The sequence below is a fragment of the Orcinus orca genome, chromosome 11 (assembly GCF_937001465.1).
Source record: "Orcinus orca chromosome 11, mOrcOrc1.1, whole genome shotgun sequence".
NCBI classification, from domain to species: Eukaryota; Metazoa; Chordata; class Mammalia; order Artiodactyla; family Delphinidae; genus Orcinus; species Orcinus orca.
Genome location: NC_064569.1, coordinates 39,863,751 through 39,889,688, shown reverse-complemented (window position 1 = coordinate 39,889,688; position 25,938 = coordinate 39,863,751). Strand labels below are relative to the sequence as shown.

Here is a 25,938-nt window from a genome sequence, read left to right as displayed (position 1 = left end):
ACCCTGCCCTGCCCTCTATCTCCCTCCTGCCCAGGCTGGCCTGCCAGGCCATGAGACAGCTGCACCCAGAGGCCATTGCCGCCATCCAGAGCAAGGCCCTGTTTAGCAAGGCTGAAGAGCAGCTGCTGAGCAAAGTGGGATCGGTAAGGCTGAGGGCTGGTAATGCCGAGGGGCAGGGCAGGAGCCGGCTAACCTGGAAAACTGACTGCGGGGAGGCTCCACTGCTTGGAGACGCACGTACACCTGCAGGGCCTTTGTGGACCGGGTCCTCAGGGAGAGCCAAGCCTGGCTTCCTGGGTGGCAGTAGCTATCACTTTTTCCACCTCCTTCTGGGGACTGGGGCAGGGGGCACGGATGGTACAGCAGAGACAGGAGCAAGGAAACCCAGATGCCCAGAGTGTGCTGCTTGCCCTCCAGACCAGCCAGCCCACCTTGGAGACCTTCCAGGACCTGCTGCACAGACACCCTGATGCCTTCTACCTGGCCCGTACTGCCAAGGCTCTGCAGGCCCATTGGCAGCTCATGAAGCAGTATTACCTGTTGGAGGACCAGACAGGTAACTGGGCCCAGGAGCTGGCAGAGTGAGGGTGTGTGTATGTGAGTGTGAAGGGGGCTGGACACAGCTGCCCTCAGGTGCCCTGTAACAGATCCCTCCGTGGCCCCCAGTGTCTTGTTCGTCTCTCTTTGCAGCAAAAACCACTTCCTTCCAGAGGGAGGGAGAGTGGCTGGAATGGTCTTAGGATCATGGTGAGGGTAGCCAAAATTGCCTAGAATCCTGAACAAAAAGACTAAAGGGCAGAGTTGTCTCCCACTTCTTGACTTTTTTGGGTTTTTTGACATGTTTTACCATTACATAAATAATAGTATATTCTTCACAAGTAACATTCAAACATGAGTAAAATGTGAAAGTCCCTTCACCACTCACCTGTCCCCCTTTCCCACCCACTTTCTCTAAGGCTTTCTGCCCCTTCCCTCTCTCCACACTCCTCACTGCCTCTCCTTCCACCAAGCATTTGTGCCGTGGGGCTGTCTTCAGGCCATTCCCAAATCCCTGCAGGGACTTTAACCCAGGCCGCCTGTCTTTCTCCTTTCCCAAGGGCCAGAAAGCTTCCTCTCTTCCCTCACCAGCAAAACTCTCACTCTCCTAATAACAGATACTAGGAAAGCAGTCTGATTAAACTGCAGGAAGCTCTTCAGTTAGATTTGGGTTTCAGGGTCAGACTTTCACAGTCCAAGCACACTTTACTTCCTAAAGATTATTGCACGTTGGCTACTATGTAGTTGTTCGTACTGTTCTGAAAATGAAGCTTCAGTTCTGCCTGTCACCTTACTCGCTAGGCCCTGCAGCTTCTGGATAATAAAAGATTCCTACCAGAGGATTTTAGGAAATCTTGTCAGGGGAGGCCCCATCTTTCCTTCCTGAGGATCTCTGAATTTAGTGCCCAGTGGGCAGCCGTCTTTATTCCAGATATCTGCTGCTTCCTCAGGCTCAGCTATCACTGACCTCCTGCAGAGAGAACAGACACTGGATAAAGTTTATTTTTGCTGCTGTTGCTAGCTCCTTTGTCACTATTTTAAAAGTTACCTTGTGTATATTTGGGTTTTTTTTTGTTTGTTTTTAACAAGTTTATTTTATTTTTGGCTGCATTGGGTCTTCATTGCTGCGTGCGGGCTTTCTCTAGTTGTGGCGAGCGGGGGCTACTCTCCATTGCAGTGCGTGGGCTTCTTGTTGCGGTGGCTTGTCTTGTTGCGGAGCACGGGCTGTAGGCACGCAGGCTTCAGTAGTTGTGGCACGCAGGCTCAGTAGTTGTGGCGCCCGGGCTTAATTGCTCCGCAGCATGTGGTATCTTCCTGGACCAGGGCTCGAACCCATGTCCCCTGCATTGGCAGGTGGGTTCTTAACCACTGCGCCACCAGGGAAGCCCCTATTGTGTATATTTGTTAACGTAAAGGTATAATTTTTCTCTTCAAGGGTCGTCTTATGTGGATATTTGATTTCTCCTTTGCTATTTCATGCTTGGAGTCCCTAGGAACAGGGAGTATACACTGCTTACCTATCCAGTCAGCTGAATATTAGGTTGGTAGGATTCAGGCAGTTCTGGCAGGGTGACTGCCCCAACCCCATCTCCCCACAGTCTGAACTAAGGTGGAGGGCGGTGGTGGTGGAGCATTTGTGGCTCCTATGCAGCCCCCCTCACTTCCCTGGCAGTGATGATACCTCAGGGGTTGTCAAACTCCTCAACCAGCAGTCTCACTAGCTAGTCGGAGCTGCTGCTGAGCAGACGCTGCAGCCCTGGGAACAACTGACACTAAGGCAGGAGTTCTCAGATTTGGGGACCCCAATCGCTTTTACATTTTGGCCAGAAAAGAACTGAAAAACTTTCATAAAACAATATTTATCCTGAATACATCTGATGGATTCTGATATTATTGCATTCCATTTCTTTCTCTTTTTTTTTTTGGAAAAAAGTGAATTTCATGACCTGTTAACGTGTCATGACCCACAATTTGAAAACACTGGCTTAAGGCTCCCTTCTGACACATCCTGAGTGAGACTTGACAGGCATGTGCCTCTCAGCCCTTTGCTGAATGTGGCAGAAAATGTTTGGGAGCATGTGATGTGGTAGAAGAGGCAGTTTGGATTTGGAATCAGGAAAGCAGGCCTTGATTCCTGTCTGTGTCCTGAACTAGTCACATAGCTTAACCCTTCCTCCTGTATCTGTTTTCTCATCTGTAACGTGCAGCTAATAGTAATGCCTTCCCTATGTAGTTCAAGGCTTTGTAAGTGAGAACTCTTCGCACACTGAAAAGAGCGTGCAAAGGTCAACTTTTTTTTTTTTAATTATTTTATTTTTATTTATTTTTGGCTGCGTTGGGTGTTTGTTGCTGCACGCGGGCTTTCTCTAGTTGCGGCGAGTGGGGGCTACTCTTCATTGAAGTGCATGGGCTTCTCGTTGCAGTGGCTTCTCTCGTTGCAGAGCATGGGCTCTAGGCGTGCGGGCTTCAGTAGTTGTGGAGCGCAGGCTGTAGAGCACAGGCTCAGTAGTTGTGGCTCACGGGCTTAGTTGCTCTGCGGCATGTGGGATCTTCCCGGACCAGGATTAGAACCCGTGTCCCCTGCGTTGGCCGGCGGATTCTTAACTACTGCGCCACCAGGGAAGCCCCAAAGGTCAATTTTAATTCCCTTCCCTTTCTAGAACCACCTCTGCCCCCCAGCAAACCCCAGGAATGCTTTGTGCCAAAGTAGCGTGCAGTCTGATCTGCATGCATGCTGTTACCTGTATCAGGTTAACTTTTGTTGATTTCAGCACGAGGCCGTCCCCATGGGCTGTCTTTACAGTTTGTCCTCTTAGTTCATTTGTCTGCTCAGCAGCTTGTGGTTGAGTAGGAGCATTGGCGCTGACCCTCCCTCTGTCCTTCGTTCAGTGCAGCCACTGCCCAAGGGGGACCAAGTGCTGAATTTCTCCGACGCAGAGGACTTGATTGATGACAGTAAGCTCAAGTGAGTGGCTGGGGCCACAGGCAGGGCACAGAGAGCTGAGTGTCTCCCCAGGACAGAGCTCCCTGTGCTGCCTGGCCCTGCCTCTCCTGCTGCAGGGAGACTCGGCCTGGAGCTCCAGTTGTAGCTGTTAGTCTCCCTGCTAAGCGCCCTCCCCAGCCCCCCACCCCCGTTGTATCTTACCCCCACCCCAGGGAGGGAAGCTAGGCTAAGGCCAGAGGAGCAGCCCACGGGACCACTGGGCTGAGGGACTGAGGGATCCTACTGAGCCCAGTAGCACCTAATGGTGATGGCAGGTGAGCTCAAATTGGAGCCTGATTCATCCTTCCCTTCTCGCCCCCCAGGGAAATGCGAGATGAAGTCCTAGAACATGGTGAGTGTGCCCTGGTGGGGACAGTGAGGGGGTGGGAGCTCCTGCTGGAACAGAGAGAAACAGTACAAGGTGCTGGTTACCTCAGCGTGTCCTTCATTACCACCCCACCTCACCCCAGAGCTGACAGTGGCTGACCGGCGTCAGAAACGAGAGATTCGGCAGCTGGAACAGGAACTGCATAAGTGGCAGGTGCTAGTAGATAGCATCACAGGTGAGGAGGCCGGGGGACCAGCAGGGTCGTGCTCCAAATCCCTTCGCCCCTCCCTGCGCCCCCTTGGCTGCTTAGCTGGGTTCACCCTCGTTTCCCAGACCTCTGGCTCCTTTCCCTTAGTGGATCTTGCCCTGGCTCCCTGCCTTCCATGCTGTGGCTCTCAAGAGTGGGCTCCTCTCTGACATGAGCTGCTCTCCCCCAGGCATGAGCTCTCCGGACTTTGACAACCAGACCCTGGCAGTGCTGCGGGGCCGCATGGTGCGGTACCTGATGCGCTCGAGAGAGGTGAGGCCGGCCCAGCCCTCGCTGTCCTCATCCCCATCCCCACCCCTACCTCCCCCTTCCTAGGTTCCCCTCCTCCATCGATCTTCCCCTCACTGCCCTTTCTATGTCTGGTCCCTGATTTCTCATCTTTCCTGGGCCTGTGTGGACTCCTCCCCATTCCTCAGGTTCCAGCCCTCACCTGCCCCATTTCCCCAGATCACCCTAGGCAGAGCAACCAAGGATAACCAGATTGACGTGGACCTGTCTCTGGAGGGTCCGGCCTGGAAGATCTCCCGGAAGCAAGGTACCAGCGGGAAGCAGTGTGAGGATGTTGCTCCCAGCCTCTCGCTGCCCTCCAGCCCTGGGGCTTGGTCTCCGTGGGAACCTCAGGGACTGGGTGGGGCTGAGGAGCTGGCATTTTAAGATCTCTAACTTGGGAGTCCTGGGTGCCTTCTAGCGGCCCCAGGAAGCAGAGGGAACATGGGGGTTTCAGGCCCTCTTCTGGCCTTCCCCCCATCCCATCATACCCCCGTTCCTCTCTATTCCCATAGGTGTCATCAAGCTGAAGAACAACGGTGATTTCTTCATTGCCAACGAGGGCCGGCGGCCCATCTACATCGATGGACGACCTGTGCTGTGTGGCTCCAAATGGCGCCTTAGCAACAACTCCGTGGTGGAGGTGAGCTGGGGGGAGGTGGAAAGGCCGGGATGAGCCCCATGGTGTGGTGAGGCAGCGTGTGGGCCTGCCCCGGCCCCCAGTCTCACCCCTGTCCTTAGCCACCTTCTCTCCCGCCCGCAGATCGCCAGCCTGCGATTCGTCTTCCTCATCAACCAGGACCTCATTGCCCTTATTCGGGCCGAGGCTGCCAAGATCACACCACAGTGAGAAGTGGTGGCAGGACCCCTGGGCTCTCTCTGGCCTCAGTTTCCCCTGCCCTCCCAGACCCCTGGAGCTGGCAACTCAGGCTCCTGGAAAAACCAGAGGGGGCTGCGGGAGACTCAGCTCCTGGCCCCTTGATCTGAGCCTCTGCGGGAGGGCGGGGCTGGCCCTGGGGAAGCCCCTAGAGGCTGGGCCCCTCAGGCTGCCTTAGTGCCAGAGCCCCTCGCCTTCTCTCTGCAGAGGCCCCTACCCTCTCCCCCAGACGCCCACCTTGGCTCCGTGTCTCCAGCTGGTTAGCTTCAGACTTTTCCTTTATTATTTTTCTTTTGTAAATACAAAGCACTGAGTTCCCAAGTAGTTTCTTTTATTATTCTTTTTTTAATATAAAAAATGTGGGGACAGGTGAGGCAGGGGCACATGCAGGGGATAGCAGAACCCCTCCTTGGCCTCAGGCCACTGTCCCCCAGCCTGCAGAGGGAGATGAGACGTCAGAGGAGCAGGCTGAGGTGAGGAAGGGCCCCAGGAGTAGGAGCCCAAAGATTCCTAGCCTGGGGCCTGCGGCTGAAGAAGTTCTAGCCCTCCCTGTGAGAATCCGGGGCCAGGCCCTTGTTTGTTTGCTCTCAAGCTCCCTGCCCTGAGCCAGCGGGCAGCACGGAGTCCCGGGGTGGCTGCCACCCTTCCTCCACCCTGAAGCTGGGCAGATGGCAGCATGTCTGGCAGCAGCTTTGGGGCTGGCGGTCAGACCCCTGTGCCTTCTTCCTGGGTCCACTGGACTGTGCCAGAGCCATGGCAGCCAATCAGCACCATCTCCAGGCTTTGGGGTTCCCAGGGCAAGGCCAGGCCCCCTGCCCCTGGTGGCGGCTCTCCGGTACTGGCAGCCTCGGCCTGGTTCATGGGCTCCGGGGGCCCAGTCCTAGCCCCTTCTTCAGGAGGCGGTGGGCCTGGGGTGCTGGGCTCGGGGCAGAGTTCTCCTGAGCCTGGGGGCTCTGAGTCAGAGGTGGAGGTCCAAAAAGCTGTGGCTTGAGGCCAGGGGGAGCTCTGAGACGCCGGGGGGCCCCAGGGCCAGGGTGCCACGAGGGGAGGGGGCCCTGGACGAGGGTGGGGCCGGGTCCCACTCAAGACAGAGCCAGCTGGGGGCTGCAGGCAGTAGGAGGACGTCCCAGTGTCCACACACAGAGGCTGCAGGAGCCCAGAGGCGCTGGCCGGGCAGGGCCCCTCTCCTGACGCCCGAGGGGATGGGCCCTCCCCATGGGGTGCCAGGATGAGCTGCACAGCCTGGCGAAGGGACTGCAGCCCCTCCCGCATCTGCAGCACCTGCTCAGACAGCTCCATCACCTGCAGGGAAGGGAGGAGGGTGGGAGGAGGGTGCGGTCAGTGGGGTGGGGACCTCACAACGGCAGGCGCCCCCACCCTTGCCCCTCACCCACCGCCTGCCGAAGCTTGTCCAGCATGTCTGTGTTCCTCACCTCGCTGGGCCCAAGGGGGACAGTGAGCAGGCTGTTCTCTGTGGACAGTAGGGTGGGGTTACCAGGCAGGGCTGGTGAATGAAGACAGCATGGGGTCCAGGCCTCCGCCCGCTTAGCGCAGACCACACTGGCCTGGCCAGGCCTGCTGCCGCCAGGAACAGCCATTTACAGCCTTACCTGAGTTGCTGAATTCTGTGCAAACCGCCAGGGGGCCTCGGGCACACTGGCTTGTGCTTCTCCCTCAGGAAGCTGCCTTTGTGCCTGTCTCTTGTTCTGTCCTCCAGGCAAGGGGACACTACCTGGGCCGCCTGGCCTGCCCAGGGGCCACTTCCAACTCTGCTTCCCCAGTCCTGTATCCCCCCCAGTGGGCCAGACACGGTGCTGAGGGTTTCAGCACCATTATCTCATTTAACATGCACAACCACCTTTTTACAGATGGGAAGCTGGGGTGAGAACCGAGGTCACACAGAGATCTGGCAGCAGAGATCTCACCAAGCTCCATTCCAGCTACCTTCCAACACCAAGGTGCTGGTCTTACCCACTGCCCTGCCCAAACCATGCAGGTGGGTGAGGGCAAGAGGGCACCCAAAGTCTGTGCCCTGCCACTTTCTCAGAGGCTCCCAGGGCAAAGAGGCTGCCCTGCCAACTTCCCCCCGGACCCGGGCCCCAGTACCTGGTCCGGGAGAGGGGCTGCTGCTACATTCTGGGCCAGACCGCCTCACCCGGAAAGAGAACTTGGGCTGGTCAGAGCCACAGCCGTCCTCAATGCCATCTACTACCCTGTGGACACAGAACAACAAATCAGTTGACAGACAGCCACTGCAGTGTTTCATGGGACAAGATGTCCCACTGTCCGCAGAGGCTGCAGAGGCTTGGAGCTGGGCCGGGGACTTGGGGCCCCAAGCGAAGGGTAACACGTGGTCCCTTCCTCTAGGAGCTCGCAGTTTCACTAGGGATTCAAACTTGAATGAGGTGAAACAGCAAGAGAGTTCTGAGCAGTGCGTGGCATGAATGGTGGAACGGGGGCAGCAGGGAGGAGGAGGAGTCAAGGAAGGCTTCTTGGAGGAGGCTGGAGGGACAGATGGGCATCCAGGGCAGGGGTGTGCCTGGCCGGGGCCCCAGCCCTATCACTGCAGCTCTGCCCAGAGTTTAGTGGCCCAGAGCTCGCTCACCTGGGGCTCAGATCTGGGGGTACATTCCATGGCACAGAGGGCAGCCGCAGCCCCTCTAAGCTCTGAGGGTGAGCAGAGGGGCCGGCCTCAGCCTGCAAAGCTCCCGCCCTGCCCGGCCGCCCTCTGCCACCCAGCGGGTGCCGGGGTGCTGGTCGTCGTGGTGATAGCAGCTTGGCGGCCGAGGAGGATGAGGTGCAGCTGGGGGACAGCAGGGGGCTGGAGGGCTCATCAGCTGGGGCTGGCGAGGCTGCGGGGCCCTGCTCCCCGTCTGTCTCCTTCTCCTCCAGTGTGGACATGAGGGTGTTGTCGCCGCTCAGGGAGCTGGTGTCCACCTGGGGATAGTGGGGGACAGGGAATCATCATGGGGAGCTCCCGCTATGTCCCACTCACCACCCCCCCGACCTGGTCTCATCGCCCTAGACAGGAGGAGCTGTTTTTGTTAAACAGGATGCCCAGTGTCTCCCACCTCCCAAGGAAGAGACTCAGCAAGGGAACGGGGTGCTTTTCTGCTGCCACCACAAAGCCACCAAGCCCCGGAGGCATTTGCTGTCCCTCAAAATGCTAGCCAAGTGTGGACACGCTGTCCCTCTACTTGGTCCCTGAGGCTAACTGAACTATCCAGGAGGACCTGGTACCAAAAACCGGTTTGGAATTAGTAAGATAAGGCAGGAAAATTCAAAAGCCCCTCAGAGCAGTCCTGTGTCACTGTGAAGAAGCAGGGGGCACTGCAGGGCTCTCTGCAGAGACGGCCTGGAGACTAGTGTGCGGCCTGCCTGGCCCCGACCCATGGGCACCACCCCTCATCTGTGACCTCACAGCCTCCTTGTCTGGTACCGCTGGACTCGCGGGCCGTCTCAGGGGCCGGCAGAGCTGGGAGTGGCGGCTGAGCAGAGCTGGGCTGGGCTCTAAAGGACAGTGTGAGAGTGTGAAGGGGCAGCAGAGCGTAGAGCCCCACCACCACCACGTGCGGGGTGCTCACACGGCACTCCCACAAACCCCTTCTCTGCCCGCACCCTCACCTCTGCGGGGCCTCCGCCAGCACCCAGGTTGTAGCTGAGCTCCCCTCGGAGGCCCCTGCTGAAGCGGGGGGCGAACTCGGGGTACAGCGCGAGGCTCTCGTGCAGGCCAGCCAGCTGCAGACACTGCAGGACGCAGTACGTCAGCCCCTTCACATCGGCGTTGGCCTTGACCACCTGCTCACGCCGGGGCAGCTCACAGCCAATCAGATCGCCCTTCCCTGGGAAGAGGAAGCAGAGGTCAGCAAGTCCTGCCCCTCAGCCACCCGAGCCGAGACGGGGGTTGAGTGGGGCCTCTCTAGCCAGGACAGGTGGGGAGTAGCGGGGCCCGGGCCCTGGCTGACCCCTGCTGCCTGCCTCACTGGCTCCTCAGACAGGCTCGGGGTGAAGAGCACTGTGACCCAGGTGCTCAAGCACATTTGGGATCAAAGCACTGTGCTGAAACAACCCAAATTTCAGATCTGAGACACCAGTTCTAGTGATTCCCAGGTTGCCTGTGGATCAGAATCCTCCGGGAAAGTTAAACCAACCAGACTCCCCGGGGCCCATCACTACCTACAGAATCATAATATCTACTGGAGACCCCACAATTGTTAAGCCCTGCAGGTGACTCAGAGCGTGTCCAGGAACCAGTATGTGGAACCAGCAAGTTAGTGCTGTGTGGCACAGTGAAAAAGGCAGGGGGCCGCGTTATTTCACCGCCCTGAGCCCTGGTGCCTCATCTATATGAGAGATCCTGCATTGAACTGAGTCTGTGGTGCTTTCGCGATCTTACCAGAAGGTGTCAATGGAGGGTTTTCCCACCACCCGGCTGAGACTGCCACCTGGCTGACAGCGATTGTAAAATGGCATCAACTCGAGTCCGCATCCTAATCTCAGAGATGTTAAATTGTGGGGAAAAAATGTGTGACTTAGAATCGATGAAATAGGATGTCTCCAATCAGGGACATGGTGATAAGTTAGTGTAGGTAACGTGCCTGACACATAGATGGCCAATCAAAGTTCATTTCCTTCCCTTCCCTCCCGAAAAGAGTCCCCTATCGATCATTCCCAAGAGGTATGGCATGCCACCAGGGCTTGGGCAGAGCACTCACGGCCCTCACAAGGCAGCTCAACCCACGGCCAGACATTTCACGAGATTAGACAGCGTTTCCTCATCCTTAAGGAAAACGATGGCTCGCTGCCACCCCCGCTGTGGGCTGCCTCACGCTGCCAGCAGAACTCACTGAGCTTAAAGGCCTCCTCTAAATGTTCATGGACTTTTGCTCAAATTTAAGTGCAGAACGCATCGTCGTTAAATCTTATTTTCTTGGTTTCAGGCCATCCTTCTGGTTCCTTCGGAGAGCTGTTTGCATCTCAGTGTGATCATCTGATGAATGAGCTCTCTGTCCTCACGTGTGTCATCTGGAAATAGGATAAGTATGTATTTCTTGTCTTCATCCAAGAGGGGAGATAAAAACGAGAAATAGGACAGGACCGAGGGCGGAGTTCCATACCACTGGTCTCAGGGACCAGAGCCTGCCCTCCAGGCTGGCCTCTCAGACACAGCCTCCAGCTCAGCTCATCAAGGCCTGTAAGGTCCTCCCTGCACCGTCGCCCAGCTCACCTCTCTTCGTCTTGCCTCTTTCCTCCCCAACTAACTTTGCACACTTAGCTGTTAGTTCATACACAGAGGTAAGGGCCAGAATTGACACTGCTAGATGTGCCGTGAGCCTTAGCTGCAAGGAGCAGGCAGGAAGCACCTGGATGTTCAACTAAGGAGGCAGGTGGGGGATGGGGTGAAGGCAAAGCAGAAAACCAGGCCATGATGAGGGCTGGGGAACCAGGCATCCACCAGGGCATCCAGAGGGGCCACGTCAACAGAGGAAACAGTTCATCCGGAACATGTGGGTAGGGACAGGATGGATCAAAGGTGGCTTAGGTCCCAGTGCTGGGGAATTCTGGAGGCAAAGGCCACGGCACAGGCGGTGGCCACCCGTGAAGCTGTCTTAATACTGAACGTGGATATTCTGAGACCTGGTGCCTGGCATCAGAGAAGAGAGATTCTTTCAGGACCCATGCCAGCTCCCAGCCACGCTGCTTCCTCAGCTCCCAGCTGAAAACCATCTGCTTAATAATCCACTAGACAATCTTGCTTTGGAGTGACCAGTCTGCCACTGTCAAAATCTGCCTTTTTGCCCTTCTGAATCTCTCCAGTTCCCCATCATTTCTCAAGGACTGCCAGCCATATGTGAGTGGCCATAACTCCGTTTGTTCAGAGTCCTGGCATTAACTCCACGTAGGGCGAGAAGTCAAACTCATGAACGACACCTCTCTCAGCTCGCATGGTATTTCTTTCTTCTGTTTCCTGTTGGAAGACCGTCCTCCTCAAGGAAGAGAGGATGGACACACAGTCGCTGCTGGGCGTGTGGTCTTGCTGGTTCTCCAGGTTAATGACAAGCTTCAGCCCCTCCAGGCGTCAGCTGTCCCCACAGGGAGTCTGCAAGTGCTGCTGCCTGAGGATTTGGCTGTGGTCCTGGCGCCTTCCATCAGTGTGTGAGGCCCTCCGTGACCCACGCAGATCACAGCGTCCCCACCCTCTGGGGTCCCTGCTGAAAGCCTCCCACAGCCCCGGAGCCTGCAGCCCCGTGTTGCCCGCTACCCTGAAATCGCGCCCTTTCTGCGGGATGAGTCTCCCCAGAGCAGAGCGCCTAAGAACACAGTGTTAAGAAGCCTGAGGTTTAGAGTTGGCAGACCAGGTTCTAGCCCTAGCCTGCCTGTTCATTAACCTCTTGGAGCCTCAGTTCCCTTCTATGCAAAATGGAATAGCGATCATTCCTCCGCACTGCGTTTTGTGAGGTTTGTGTGAGTTGAAGCATGTAAGGGCCGGGACACAGGGCTGACCCTGCTGCGGGACCCCTGGGGCCAGCATTATTATCATGTTAGTTCTGAAACTGCAATCTCCCCTTCCTTGTCTAGGGAATTGATCCCTCATCTTCACCTCTTTCTTTTGCCAAGAAGGGAAGTGTATTCAGAGTCTGAGCTCTGCTGTCACCCATCGCAACCCTGGGCTTGTTCGAGGACCTTCCCTAGGAAAGTAGCATCTTCCCTCTTGGGCCTGGCCGGGGTGGGCGGGGGGAGGTTGCAGTGAATAAGCATGGTGTTCACACACACCTCCGGTCAGTTAATCTTCAACAAAGGAGGCAAGAATTTACAATGGGAAAAAGACAATCCTTTCAGCAAGGGATGTTGGGAAAGTTGGACAGCCTCATGTAAATTAGAACACACCCTCTCACCATACACAAAAATAAAACGGCTCAAAAACTTAAACATAAGAGATTACACCATAAAACCCCTAGAAGGGGACATTGGCAAAACATTCTCTGATATAAATCATATCAATGTTCTCTTAGATCAGTCTCCGAAGGCAATAGAAATAAAAGCAAAAATAAACGAATGGACCTAATCAAATACCAGCTTTTGCATAGCAAAGGAAACCATAAACAAAGTGAAAAGACAACCTATGGAATGGGAGAAAATATTTGCAAACGATGCAACCGACAAGGGCTTAATTCCCAAAATATACAAACAGCTCATACAACTCAACAACAAAATAACAAACAACCCAATCGAAAAAGAACCAAACAGACATTTCTCCAAAGAAGACATACAGATGGCCAAGAGGCACATGAAAAGATGCTCAACATCGCTAATTATTAGAGAAATGTAAACCAAAATTTCAGTGAGGTACCATGTCACACCGGTCAGAATGGCCATCATTAAAAAGTCTACAAATAACAAATGCTGGAGAGGGTGTGGAGAAAAGGGAACCCTCCTATACTGTCGGTGGGAATGCAAGTTGGTGCAGCCACTGTGGAAAACAGAATGGAGGTTCCTCAAAAAACTAAAAAGGGAGTTGCTGTATGATCCAGCAATCCCACTCCTGGGCATATATCCAGACAAAACTCTAATTCAAAAAGATATAAGCACCCCTATGTTCACAGCAGCAGTATGTACAATAGCCAAGACATGGAAACAACCTAAATGCTCATCGACAGACAAATGGATAAAGAAGGTGTGAGATATATATATATATATATATATATATATATATATATATATATATATAATGGAATACTACTTGGCCATAAAAAAGAATGAAATAATTCCATTTGCAGCAACGTGGGTAGAACTAGAGATTATCATACTAAGTGAAGTCAGTCAGACAGAGAAAGACAAATACCACGTGTTATCACTTATATGTGGAATCTAAAATATGACACACATGAACATACCTACAAAACAGAAACAGACTCACAGGCATAGAGAACAGACTTGTGGTTGCCAAGGGGGAGGCAGGTGGGGGAGGGTTGGATTGTGAGTTGCGGTTAGCAGATGCAAACTATTATACATAGAATGGATACACAACAAGTCCTGCTGTATAACAAAGGGAACTATATTCAATATTCTGTGATAAACCAGAATGGAAAAGAATATAAAAAAAGAACATATATATATATGTATGTATAACTGAATCACTTTGCCGTACAGCAGAAATTAACACAGCGTTGTAAATCGACTCTACTTCAATAAATTTAAAAAAAAAAAAAGGGCTTCCCTGGTGGCGCAGTGGTTGAGAGTCCGCCTGCCGAGGCAGGGGACACGGGTTCGTGCCCCGGTCTGGGAAGATCCCACATGCCGCGGAGCGGCTGGGCCTGTGAGCCATGGCCGCTGAGCCTGCGCGTCCAGAGCCTGTGCTCCGCGGCGGGAGAGGCCACAACAGTGAGAGGCCCGCGTACCGCAAAAAAAAAAAAAAAAAAATGGCGTCCATGCCTCCCTTTCTCCTGCCTGAACACTCGTTCCAGCACTTTCCTCCTTAGCATTAGATTTTCCTCCTTGACAGGAAGTGCTCCCCTCCGTCCCCTCACAGACCGCAGGCTGGTCCTTCGCTCAGTCTGGCCTACAGCACCCGTGAGATTGAGTTCACCTCCTTGTGTTGCCGCCTTGTGGTCACTGGGTCCGCTCTGAGCTTTGCCCAGGGCTCCACGGCTACTCCTGACCCCACCCTGGCTGTTTCTCCCTGGTGGCCTTGCCTGCGTCTTCTCTCCGCGTTTTCTGCAGATGGGGCCCTGGTTCCACCCGCCTCCTCGCAAGCCCTGGCGTCCTCCGTCCCACCCTCACAAACCTAGGATGGCGAGCACGGTGCCGCCCTTGAGCACCTCCATGGAGCCGGAGCAGACGAAGTAGAGGGCCTGGAGGGCGTCGCCTTGGTGGATGAGATACTCGCCAGGCGTGCAAAAGGCGGGCCGCAGGGCCAGGGACAGCGCCCGCAGGCAGCCGCGGCTCGCCGCCTCAAACAGGGGCAGCTGCAGGACCTCCTTGTGAAGGTGCATGGCAATGTCTGCGCGGAGCTCGTCCGGGAGGCTCTGCAACAGCTGCGGGTGGGATCAGGTGCCGAAGGTTAGGGTGGAGAGTGGGAGGCAGCCTCCCGCCAGCCCTTTCCACCCCGAGGGCCTCAGAGCAAGGGCAGGCGTGGGAGGGGCCTTGATTCCCCCCTCCCCCCACTCGTACAGCATCCAGCTCCACACAGGGTCCAATCAGTGAGGGGGGCCGCCTCTGCCTCCCTCTCAATCACTTTATCCTCCCCGCCCCCCATGGGCAGCCCTGCTTTCCCCCTCCCGGCCTTAGACCTGGCCGGCAGTGAGCAGGGCCTCTAGACCTAGCGAGCGTGGAGACGGGCCTCCGAGCCGGCCCGGCTGCCTTCTGCTCCTTGCCGCTGGCCGCCCAGGACAGAGCGGAGGCAGGGGGGTCAGAATTCTGCATCTCTTGCCCTCCAGCCCGCTGCTCCTGGGAATCTAGGCCGAGCGCACACTCCTTGAAGGAGCAAAGGCAGGAAGGGCCGGCCCTGGAGGCCTGCGCACCTCGGTGGTGTCGATACCGTTGTTCACCGCCCAGGTCGCCTGGAAGTACTCGAGCATGCGCTGCTTGAGGGGCTTGGGAATGCGGTGGATGCGGATGTAGTCGCGCAGGTCGCGGGTGCGGCTGTGGTACAGAAAGCGGCGGGCGTACATGCGCTGGATGATGGCCGTCACGTTCCCAAACACCACCGCGTGCATCAGGGCTGGGGAGGGTGGCGAGAGGGGTCACCTCCAGGACCAGCCTGGCCCGGCCGGACACCGTGCGGGACACATCAGTCCTCCCCACCCGCAGCCCCGCGCTGGGCAAGGCCCTCGGCCGCTGTGTGGGGTGGAGTCCTGCGGCCAGGTGGGCTCTCCTGGCCCTGGGCTCGGGTTCCTTGGGGCCCCTAGGCGGAAGCACCTCTGGGAAGGACCTCGGGGCCCTGTGGGAGGTGGGGAGGGAGGGGTGGCCCAGGGCATGAGTCGGGGAGAGGGCCCTGGCCTGGGAACGGGGCAAGCCTCACCGCCGATGAGCATGGTGCAGATGGAGAAGATCTTCTCCGTGTCCGTGTTGGCAGACACGTTGCCGAAGCCCACGCTGGTGAGGCTGCTGAGTGCGAAGTAGAGGGAGGTGATGTAGGCGCTGCGCAGTGAGGGGCCGCCCAGGAGCTCGGGCCCCGTCCTGTTGGCTTCGCTGCTGCTGCTGCTACAGTTGTCACTCTGGCCAGAGCTGTTCCCTATAGCTGGGCTCCGGCCCACCAGGTAGTAGGGGGTCTCCAGTCGGCGGGCCAGCTCCTGCAGCCAGCCTGGGGAGGGGGCAGGACAGCACTGCTGCACTGCGGGCGCAGGTGTGCCTGCTGGTACCCCCGGGGGGGGGGACACACATGGCTGCAAATCCACCCCCCACGGCTTCCTGCCATGTCCGTCCCTCCTCTGCCAGCCCGGCGTGCCCCTGTGCACCCCCTCCCCCCTCCCCAAGACAAGCACACGAGGTCGAGACTGGCATCTCCCCAGACGGTGTCTCTGGGTGCCGAGGCTGGAGTGAGGAGCTCTGCACCCTCCTCCCTGTGCTGGCGCTAATCCCGGGGCGGTGGGCCCAGCTGGAGGGGGCAGAGGGACTGGGGGGTTCATTGCACCAGCCACAGCCTCATCCGCAGGGCCGCCTCCTCTGCCTTGTCCTCCCAGACTCCTCTTGCTTTTTCTCTGAGCTCCGGAAAGCCGCCCCCCATTCAGCCTCATCCCCCCACCCCACAACCACACACACCACCCAACCTCATGCACGCGTTCTCGGGCACACCGATGTGGACGTGTGCACACACCGGTAAGGCTACAGACGTAGTCGAGAGGACAAGGACACACGTGTGTGAGCACAGTCCCAGGAGCACAGCCACGGCCTGTGCACGCTTGGGAGAGACAAGGGTACGCGGGCGCTTGCACATTGACACCCAGGTAGGAGAGGGACACACCTGCATGGACACGAGCACACAGGTGAGTGCACTCAGAGGCCACAGACAGGCAGGCCACCGCCGTGCACACAGCTCTCTACACGCAGACACAAGCCAGCCTGGGACACTGAGAGGAGAATAAAGATCGCCCCAGTCTCCTCATCAACCCCCCATTCTCTGGTCTGGCCTTGGAGGAGGTGGGGCTGCGTACTGGGGTCTCTCAGGAGCCCACAGCCGCCCAGAGTCACTCAGCCCAGCTGGAGGGCTGTGGGAATTCTAGGGTGTTAGATGGGGGTTCCCAGGGTCCACAGAGGTCCCAGGGGTCCTGGCAGAGCTGGGGGCCATGGGGAGCAAGGGAGAGAGAGCAGATCTAGCATAGAAGTCCAGAGGGTGGGCTCAGGATCACAGGCTGCGCTGGGACCCACCTCTCCACGTGCCCCTCCCCAGCTCCCTACTCCACACTCACCCTAACATCGCACATGATGCTGCTCTCTGTGGCCCTCACACCCCTCCTCTCACCACACACCCATTCATTCAGCAATCTCACACGTGTGCCAGGAGCCGGGGGACCCCCAGAAGCTTACTGCAGCGACGTCTCAGAGGTACACAGCACCCGAGGGTGCCGGGATGGGGCTCAAACCCACATGCTATTGGCTAGAGCTAGAAGGCTTCTCGGAAAAGGGGACACTGTGGTTTGTCTCAGAGGATGGGTAGTTTTGAGACAAACTGAGAGGGGGTCATTCCTGATCTAGGGAAAGGTGTGGGCTAAACCTAGAGCTGGAGACAAGTACAGGCGAGCAGCTTGGCTTAGCTAGAATGTGGGGTCCGCTCTGAGGGAGCAAACTCCAGGCTAAGGAGTTGGGGGGATGTGTAAAGTCCTGAGCCAAGGTGAGTGAGATGTGCTGTGAGAACGCAAGGAAGTACACAAAACCCTTCAGTCGTTACTTAGCTGGGCCTCTGAGGTGAAGCCGGTAGCTGGGTGAGGAGGGGGCTGGAGGGTGGAGAAGCAGGAGGGTGAGGGCAGGATGCAGAGGGGTCCCTCCTCACTCAGTCTTGGTCATGGGGCATTGGCAGCCCCTGGAGCTGGTGGCGGGATGGTCCCTCTGCGTGTCGGCGGCAGAGGCCGTTCTGGAGGCTTTCATACTGAGAAATGCTCTGAGCGACCTCCCTCAGTGTTTAGCACACTCTTGAAAATCCAGCCCATCTCCACGGGGCTAATGGGATTCTGGGGCTGGAACTTTATGTCCACACCAGGGCAGTGGAGCAGTAGAACCAAGGCAAGGAGGCAAAGGGAAGGCACCTCCCACCAGACAGAGCTGGGCCAACAAGAGACGCCACCCTCACCAATGGACATCCCTCCCGAGGGGGACTTAGGGAGGACTGGGTGTGGCTCCCACCCAGCTGGGGGGTAGTTTCCCTGGAGAAAGAAGGGGCAGATGATGACGTGAAGGACTTGGGAACTCCCCTAATGTGAACTAGCCCCTCTGCAACTTAGGGTTCAAGGGTGTGATCTGCCCAACAGTCAGCCCGCCCCTTACAAGCCCCATGCTCTCCGTGGAGGGGCTCAGAGCCCCTCTGGGAGCCAAAGGTGTTCTTCATGTCAGCTCAGCAGCCCCTGTGACATGGTCAGAATGGAGGATCCCCATGGACGCGAGACACTGGGTGTCTGGGCTGTGTGTGGGGAGGGGACTGACCTGGGGATGTGGTGTGTCACCCACGCAGGGGTTGGGGCTCTGCATCACCGTTACCCATCTCCCAGTCCTCTGAGCATGTTCGTCGGGGGCGTCTGACCCCAGAGCCGCCTCCGCCACAGCCTTCCCCTGGGAAGGGCAGGCGCCACGGAGCTGACATACTGCCTGGAACGTGTTGGTTCCTGTGCTCAGCCGCTAGAGCTTTGGGGAATATCCAAGTGGGCCTCTGGGCTACACACCAGTCTCCGTGGGCTTGGCGAGGGAGGGAGGATTAGCGGGAGTCTCCTCGTCCCTGGGAACGGATCAGAGCATGTTTCTAAGGCCAACCTGGACTCCTGGTGACCGACCCCATCAAGAGAAGACAGTCATGGGGGGGGGGCATCTGAGCAGCTGGGCTCTTGCCCACTGACTGGAAACGGGGGCTAAAGGCCAGTTACAGGGAAGTTGCCAGAGGGCTGGAGGGCATGGGAGGAAGAAGGTGTGTCCAATTTTGGATCTGCGGGCATGGAGAGTTAGACGTTGTTGGAACAGAACGGTCTGGAGACAGAGAGAGAGGATGGAAGTTGAGATGTTCACACCGTGGTGCCAGTGGAATCGCCCAGGGAGAGCAAGGCGGGGGGCCGGGGAAGGAGGAGGCCTCCTCACAGGGCAGAGAGATGGCTGGCAGGGTCAGGTGCTACAGGGACTTCAAAGGGATAAGAGTTTGGCCCCAGAAGGTCACTGTGACCTTTAGGGTGACATTTGGGGTTGAGAGGTGGAGGTGGAAGCCCTCCTGGCAGGAGTTAAGACGTGAGTGGGAGGTGAGCAGAGAGAGGAGCTGCGAGAGGGGAGGTGAAATGAGAGTGAAGACGCTGGTGGGACGCAGAGAAAGGCTGCATTTCGGGCTGGGGAAGGGCTGAAGCAGCTGAGAACCATGCTGCCGGAGGTGACAGGAGTGGGCAAGGGGCCTTAGGGGCCAAGGTGGTGGGGGATGAGCTTTTGAGAGGGTGGCCGGAAAGCGCCAGGCATCGGAGCAACCCTGGAGAGGTCTTCTGAGAGGGGTGGGGTACCCAGCTGGGCAGGGAGTGGGCGAATGTGAATGTGGCACAAGCTTGACCACGAGGAGGCCATGATGGGTGAATAGACTCCCCCAGGCAGCCCACCAGGCTTCCTCCACAACGTGGGCCTGCAGGAGAGCAGGCCTGCCTCGAGGTGGTGGCTCTGTCACGCTCCCACCTGCACACACACGCGCCAGCCCCCTCATTCTCCTTACAAACACACACCTACTGGCACACATGCCCCTGATACACACCTATGGGCATGTACACATGCAGACTTGCACACATCTCTCTGATACCTTACATCAGCTCACGGACATCCCTGATAGACACACACTTGGACTCACATTTCCCTGACGCACGCACCCTCAAGTGAACAGACTCCTTGGGCACATATGTACACACACACGCACACACACACACACACACGTGCACGCGTGCACACACACACACGCACACAGAGGCAGCCTCCAGTACCGATCTCAGGCAGCTCGGAGGCGCTGCTCTCGATTTCCCGCTGGCCGATGTAGAACCAGATGCAGGCCACCCAGTGGGCGAGCAGGGCGAACACGGCCATGAGCAGGGTCAGCACCACGGCGCTGTACTGCGAGTAGCGGTCCAACCGCGGGAGCAGGCGCAGCAGGCGCAGCAGGCGCAGCGTCTTCAGCAGATGCGCCCCGAAGTACTGAGGTGGGGGGAGGGGGAGGTCACCCCAGGGCCGGCCCCCCCGTCCTGCCCCAAAGCCCACCCAGCCCAGCCGCACTGACCACGTTGACCTTGAAGGCGTGTAGCAGGTCGAAGGGCAGCGCCGCAATGACATCCAGTAGGAACCAGGTGCTAACGTAGTGGAGGCAAATGGACTTTGGGGCAAACACCACCTGGCCCGACTTGGACACGAACGTGGTGCGGAAATTCAGCACAATGTCTGGGGGAAGTTGGGGCGGGAGTCAGCACCGGTGGGGAGGAGCCACATTTTCCTGGGCACCTGCTCAGTGTGTAACACTGTCCTGGGCCCTTTACCTGCATTGTCTTAGTTTTTGTAGTAAGCCAGAGGGTGGATACTGTGCCTATGTGATGGAGGGAGAAACCAGCCTGGAGAGGCTATGACTAGCTCAGGGCCAAGTAACCCATTAGTGATGAAGACATATTCGGAGCCTAGGTCTGATTTCAAGGCCCACAGGTCATAAACGGGGGAGGGCAAGGGGGACGCTGGGGGGCAGTGGAAGCCATGCAGACTATCCCCATCAAAGCCCGGGGGGTCACTGGCCCAGGGAGGGGTGGGAGGCACAGAGCACACATACCAAGAATGAAGAGGACCTCCACGGCCAGGTCGCAGACGCTGGGAGGGCCACGGGCGGCACTGGGCTCCCGGGCTGTGCTCACGCACACGCTGTAGGGCACGGTGACAGCCACGTAGAGGGTGGCGAGCAGGATGAAGCCGTCCCACGTGGCCCTCAGTGCCCCACAGTGCAGCAGGATGAAGGGTGACTTCCGGATGGCAGCGACTTTGTACTCGGGCAAATTTGGCTTCTCTCCAAACACCCCCTGAATGAGAGGCAGGGCAGGTCCAGGCAGGGAGGACAGGAAATTGGCACAGACTGAGTTTGGATAGGGTCTGGGACAGGCATCTGCCTCCTTTCTCTCCCTGCATTCTCTGAACGACCTCTGACACAGGCATCAGAGTCCCCTTGTTATAGGTCAGAAGACTGAGGATCGGTGAGCTCAAGTGACTTAGGTGAGGTCACACAGCTGCTTAGGGGAGGAGCCAAGACTGAGCCAGGGCCCATCTGACTCCAGGGCCAAAACTCTCCGCCATACCTTCGACAGATCAGGCATGTGACATTCTCACCACAAGCCCCAAAGTGCTGGTGGGGCCTGAGTAGCCCCCTGGACATTCTCTCTGTGGTGGGCTTGGTTCCCCTTCTCCATCTCCTCAACTGGCCCCTACCCTGCCCCACCCCCCAAACACACACCCTAGCGCCAATCCACCTTATTGAGCTTGTGCTTGCCCTTGGGCTGCTTCTGCAGGTGCCCAGACAGGTGGTAGAGCACAGCCCGGCTCCGTCGCCGGTTGGCATTGAAGCCTTTGGACCCTGCCCGGCCATATCGGCGTCGGCCACCACCTGCAAAAGAAGAGGGGCGGGAGAGAATGATGGGCGAAGCACCCACACGCCTCAGCCCAGGGGCTTGCGGGTAGGACACCAGTTGCTGGCCCACGGGCTGGTCCGGCTCACTGCCCAGTTAGTCTAGAAACGCACCAGCGTTTCTCACTTCCTGGGGTCACTTGCCAACACCAGCAACGGGCAGTCCTGGGGGTGCTTACAGACACTCCCCCCAGTGCCTGCTTCTAGGAGAAGGAGGTTTGGATCCAGGCAAGAGAGGAACACCACAGGGAAAGGCCTGAGAGAGGGGAGTGGGAGGTAGTTCCCAGGGTGGGGGAGTGCAGAGCTAGCAGGAGGCCATTGGGCAGAGTCGAGGCCGCCCAGGGCTGGGGGTGGGGGATGGGGAACAGAGAGCACCCCCAACACCCCCAAATGGCAAAGAGGCCTTGGAGCAGCTTCTGATGACAGCTTTGTGAGCTGTCCAAAGGCCACCCCCAGCCCTTAGAGGATGCAAGAGGGGAAAGACCACAAGGACTTAAAAGAGGGCTTTGGCCAGGACTCCCCAGACAGGTTTGCATGAGGACAAGGAACCAGGTGGGTCTGTGCTCAGCCTCACTAATTGGTGGGAAAATGGTACTTCACGGGCACTAGTGGAATTTGTTTCTTTCAGTTTCTTAGTAAAGTTGACTTTGAAAGTCCAACTTTGTCTCCACAAGCTCTCCGTACCTGGGCCTGGGGAGATGAGAGCAGCACAGGCTCCTCGGCCAGCAGAGCGGGAGTCCGCGAGTGCAGGCGGGGTGGGGGGCCCACAATGGCCCCGCCGAGGCTTGAGGTACCCAACACCCCAGCTGCGGCAGCCAAATCGGCACCCCACAGGCACCCACCTGTCTCCTTCCAGCTGTCGGGGCCCCCTCGGTTCTTGGTATCACTGATGTCCTTGTGAGAGACCAGGAAGAGGGCCACCTCCCCTTTCTCATTCTTTATGGGTATCACATCCAGGAGACACCAGAACGGGAGCCCTGGGCACAAAGACAGACTCAGCCCAGCTCCCATTCTCCGTCCGAGGCAAGGTGACAGAGGGGCCATTGACACCCCTGGTCAAGGCACATGCCAGCTCCACTTAGGACACTTAGACTCGATCCAACAGGGCGGGGGAAGGCAAGGGAGAGCAGAGATGACAGTCAGACATGTGTGTTCATAGATCTGTCCTGCTAAGTAAGATGGGGACATTTTTCTGCTGGGGTGGGAAATCCAAGATGGGAAATTGAGTACCAGCTGAGATTGGGGTGAGGACCGAAGAAAGGAGGGGCCAGGAACAAGAGGAGGGGTGGAGAAAGAGGAGAGGGGAATGTGGGAAGATGGGATGAGATGGGGAGATGGAGAAGATGGGAATGGAAAGGAGGGACTGTGGATGGGGTGGGTACCAGGCTGGGTGAGACTGCGAAAGTAAGGCAGGTTGGCCAGGCGGCCCCTCACCGCTCTTCCGGTACAGGATCAGCTCGGCCTTGAACTCCTTGTGCTCATCCAGGGCCTTGCGGATCTGTTGGCGGACGAGCTCACTGGTGTCTGGCCCATAGAGGAAGGAGCAGGCACAGCCCCGCTGCATGACCTCGGCCCGGGAGAAACCCGTGAGGTCGCAGAAGCCATCAGAGCAGTAGACCACAGGGAAGAGCCCCGCCACCTGGGCGTTGCCCAGCACGAAGTTACTATCTGCAAGAGAGCACCCCTCAGAGGAGGTGTGGGGTGAAGGGGCACAGGGTCTACTACCCCTCCTTTCCCAATTGCCTGCAATCAAAGGGTAGGTGTTACAAATCCCAGGAATCCTGTGTGTGAGTGTTTGGGATGGGGGGTTGGGGGAGGGTTAGGACAGGAGCTGTTTATGAACAGGAATTAGAGTGTCACCTGTGTGTCGGTGCCCTGCAAGGTCCCACTCCTAGCATCGTGTGTATAAGTGCATTCAAGAATTGGCATGTGTGAGCCCTGAGGTTGGTGAATGCAGCCCCGTGTGGGTACTGTGCCCTTTGGAGTGTGACCTGAGCAGCTTGGGGTAAGGGGTGGGGTTAGGGATATCCAAAGGAGGACTGCAGGACCAGTTCTAGGCCAGCCTCAGCCCCCCTCCCCCCGCCCCGCCAGCTTCTGCCAGGTTCACTCACCAGCCAGGTACTCGGGTTGGCTATTTGGCTCCTCCCACCGAGACACACTTGGACGGAGAGGCAATCCAAGCCACCATCTATTCTGCACTCTGTTTGAGCCCCAGTTGCCTGAGCCCCTGGCTCAGGAATTAGTGAATGTGATCCACAATGGGGGTGTAAGAACGGTAGCTGAGCTCTGGCAGCCTGGAGCCAGGAGTGTATTGGGTAGTGGGGGGCGCTGAATCAGCAGGCTGCGGGAGCCAAGTGCAGGCAAAGCAGATGGAGAAGCCTGGGGTGGGGATGGTCTCAGAGATGGGCTTCCACCCCTATCAGGAACCAGAGACAGAGGCAGAGAGCTGGGAAGCCCCACTGGGGCTCACTGGGGTGAGTTTGAAGGAGGAGGAGAAGGGAGGGGGCTTTCACGACTTTCCCAGTGCTCAGAGCCCCGGAAAGCCAGGATCCAGAAGCTCTGGTCACCTTCTCCAAACTTCCCCAGTCTTAGTGGGAGTCCCCAAACCTATCCTTTTGGGGCTAGAGGGCTCAGTGGGTTTAGGCTGGTGGGTTTAGGTGGTGAGGTGAGGTTGGACTAACAGTGCTCTCCTGAGTCCCGCCTACTCTATCTTGGTTTGCAAACCTCTTTTCTAAACCTGTTTTTTTAGCCTCTAGGCTGTCCCTCGAGCACCGCTTCCTTGCCTCACTTCCCAACCCGCCAGTTCGAGGGTAGTCTCGGTGGGATAGCGCCAGACGCAGGGATGGGATAGGTTACACTGACTAGGTCGGGGTTCGCGACCCCAGGAACAGACGACATGACCGGCCCCCAAACCCAGAGAGTTCTAGCCATTTTGCCTGGCCCGGGGCAGTGTTGACTCTGAATTTTTCGGAAACGGCGTCTGGAAGGAGACGGTGGTCCCAGCTAAAAGTGGGGCTCGGGGAAGAGAGGGCGAGAGCAGGAGGGCTCCAGGCTGAGGTGTCTGGGTGCAGGACTGACGGGAACACTGGCCAGGGACAGCTGGTCCGGGAGCCAGTGGGGCGAGGGTCGGGACTCACGCGTGCCGTCGAAGCGCGTGGCGATGGTGTCCAGGAAGGTGTTCTGCGGCGCCAGGAGTCCCCGCATGGCCGGCATCTTAGGCGGCTGTGGCCGCCTGCCCCATCCCTCCGGGGCGAGGGGGCTCAGCGCCGGGGGAGGGCGCCCAACTCGGCCGCCCCCCGCCGGGCCCCGCGCCCCCTAGCGCAGCCGTCGGGGGGCAATGCCCACCCCGGACTCGCAGGTCCCGCCAGCCGCCCGCGCGCAAGGGGGCGTCCCCGCCGTCGGGGCCCGGAGCATGGCGCGCGGCTCCTCGCGCCCTGGCCGCCCACGATTCCCGGACTCCCGGCTCCGCGCCCTCTGTGCTCTCGGCACCTTCGGCTCGAGGTGGCTGCAGCAGCGGCTCCCGTTTCGGCTGCGGGTCGGCTCCGGCTCGGGCTCCGCTGGGCACCAGATCCCCGCAGCTACCTCCTTCTGTCGGGGAGAAGCGGCAGCCTCCCTCCCTCCCTCCGGCGCCCGCAGCCAGCACCGGGGTAACCATGGAGACGGGGCACACCCAGGCAGGGCTGCCTCCTTAAAGGGACAGGCCTCCCGCCGAGGGATTCCCCCCTCCCCTCGGGACCTCGTGGGGGCAGGGGAAGCGGCGCCCTCCCTCCCTCCCCGCGCCGCGCAGGCCGCCCGGGCCACCCCGAGCCGCCCCGCCCGCCCCTCGGAGAACGACGGGCAAGCGCCTGGTCCCGCTCGGGCAGACTCAGCCGCAGGGGCGAGGCGTCTTTCTCTGCAGCATGGGGGTTCTCAGAGAGCCTGGCAGCCTCTCCTCCCCCGGAGGGACCTGAGGAGAGCTCAGGCGGGGGATGAGCGGGGGGTGCGTGGTTTAGAAGATTTCCCCTAAGAAAAATGTTATGGGAAAGGGGGCTGGGCCAGCAGGTGGAGGTGGTGAAGACCGGTGGTTGGCGGAGGTTGGGGCAGGGGAAGTCTAAAAGGAGATTTGGGGGAGGGGGTTTAAACCCAGCTTTTAGGCAGCCAAGCCTTTCTTAGCCTCAACTTGACCCTCCAGGGAATGGATCGATCCGTCACTAAGCGACGCCGCGGCTGGCTGGAGCTGCCAGAAAATAGGAGGGTGGGTAGTCCTGGAAATAGGGTTTAGACGACGCTCTCCGTGTGTGCCCGGGAGGTGGAGGGGTGGAAAGTGGAAATGAGGTGTGTGGGGATGGGGGCGCCCCAGATCCTTTGTCTTGCCCCTGTGTTTCTCTCTGTCCCCCTTTGCCGCTTCCAGGCTGCGCTGAAGGGTCAGGTTGCAAATACAGGCAGGGTACAGTAGATGTCAGACGCCGGGGGAAACTTCCTAACCAACCGTGCGCTAGTGGGTCTTTGCGGGCGGGGAATGAGAGCACCGAGTCTCCGCTGCCCCTAGCGCCTTTAGTCCTAGAGAACTAGGCTCTGCGCTGAAGAGGGAGCGGGGGCTGCAGGGACCCCCACCTCCAGCGAGGGGGTGGGGAGGAGGGGCCGGCGGGCGGTGCGGAGCCGGGCCCTGGGCGGCAGTCTCTCACTGGTCTCCAGCGCTGCGTCGGTCCCAGCAGCCTCGCGTTGCCAGCGCCGCTCCTCCTCCCTCCCACGATTTGCCAGCGAGCGCGACTACCGCCCGCGCCCAGAGGAACCGCCGTGGCCAAAACAGCAATTTGTTCCCGAACGAGTGATGCGGAAGGCTCAGCGCCCCCACCCCTCTAGGAGACACAACCGTAGTCAGCAG

General features: G+C 58.2%; 2 protein-coding genes across 12 annotated transcripts in view; one reads left to right on the top strand and one right to left on the bottom strand.

The window, feature by feature from the left end:
* Nucleotides 1-5,581, top strand: part of MCRS1 (microspherule protein 1) — a 10,063-nt gene extending 4,482 nt beyond the window's left edge. For 5 of the 6 annotated variants that reach the window (XM_004274360.4, XM_033436371.2, XM_033436370.2 and 2 more), the window contains 9 exons: nucleotides 35-143; nucleotides 418-556; nucleotides 3,427-3,502; nucleotides 3,844-3,872; nucleotides 3,991-4,083; nucleotides 4,286-4,368; nucleotides 4,564-4,651; nucleotides 4,899-5,026; nucleotides 5,147-5,581. In XM_004274360.4, the coding sequence (XP_004274408.1) occupies nucleotides 35-143; nucleotides 418-556; nucleotides 3,427-3,502; nucleotides 3,844-3,872; nucleotides 3,991-4,083; nucleotides 4,286-4,368; nucleotides 4,564-4,651; nucleotides 4,899-5,026; nucleotides 5,147-5,233 (832 nt within the window). In that variant the 3' untranslated portion in view covers nucleotides 5,234-5,581. Of the gene's footprint in view, nucleotides 1-34; nucleotides 144-417; nucleotides 557-3,426; nucleotides 3,503-3,843; nucleotides 3,873-3,990; nucleotides 4,084-4,285; nucleotides 4,369-4,532; nucleotides 4,652-4,898; nucleotides 5,027-5,146 lie in introns of those variants that run through there. The other variant, XR_007470327.1, reaches the window with a different exon arrangement.
* KCNH3 (potassium voltage-gated channel subfamily H member 3) lies at nucleotides 5,571-25,938 on the bottom strand. Of its 6 annotated transcripts, XM_033436369.2 has the most exons (16): nucleotides 24,212-25,935; nucleotides 23,186-23,490; nucleotides 22,509-22,742; nucleotides 21,917-22,051; nucleotides 20,920-21,053; nucleotides 20,232-20,475; nucleotides 19,698-19,855; nucleotides 19,408-19,615; nucleotides 15,282-15,563; nucleotides 14,782-14,981; nucleotides 14,046-14,295; nucleotides 8,885-9,102; nucleotides 7,866-8,197; nucleotides 7,367-7,473; nucleotides 6,655-6,731; nucleotides 5,571-6,562 (listed from the first exon to the last, which is right to left on the bottom strand). In XM_033436369.2, the coding sequence occupies exons 3-16, from the start codon at nucleotides 22,636-22,638 to the stop codon at nucleotides 5,966-5,968; spliced, it is 3,072 nt and encodes a 1,023-aa protein (XP_033292260.1). In that variant the 5' UTR covers nucleotides 22,639-22,742; nucleotides 23,186-23,490; nucleotides 24,212-25,935; the 3' UTR covers nucleotides 5,571-5,965. The 6 variants fall into 6 exon arrangements, with proteins under 6 accessions (XP_033292260.1, XP_004274409.1, XP_049550820.1 ...); XM_004274361.4 differs by lacking the exon at nucleotides 23,186-23,490 and having other exon boundaries at nucleotides 24,212-25,936; XM_049694863.1 differs by having other exon boundaries at nucleotides 23,186-25,935.

What these genes read in the sequence shown, in the direction of transcription:
- KCNH3 (XM_004274361.4), bottom strand. Translation starts at nt 24,287, where the DNA reads ATGCCGGCCATGCGGGGACTCCTGGCGCCGCAGAACACCTTCCTGGAC. An exon ending in ACGCCTTCAAGGTCAACGTG is followed by an intron (nt 19,616 to 19,697) that starts GTCAGTGCGGCT and finishes CCCCCACCTCAG; the next exon opens with TACTTCGGGGCGCATCTGCT. An exon ending in CCCCCAGATCTGAGCCCCAG is followed by an intron (nt 7,474 to 7,865) that starts GTGAGCGAGCTC and finishes CTGTGTCCACAG; the next exon opens with GGTAGTAGATGGCATTGAGG.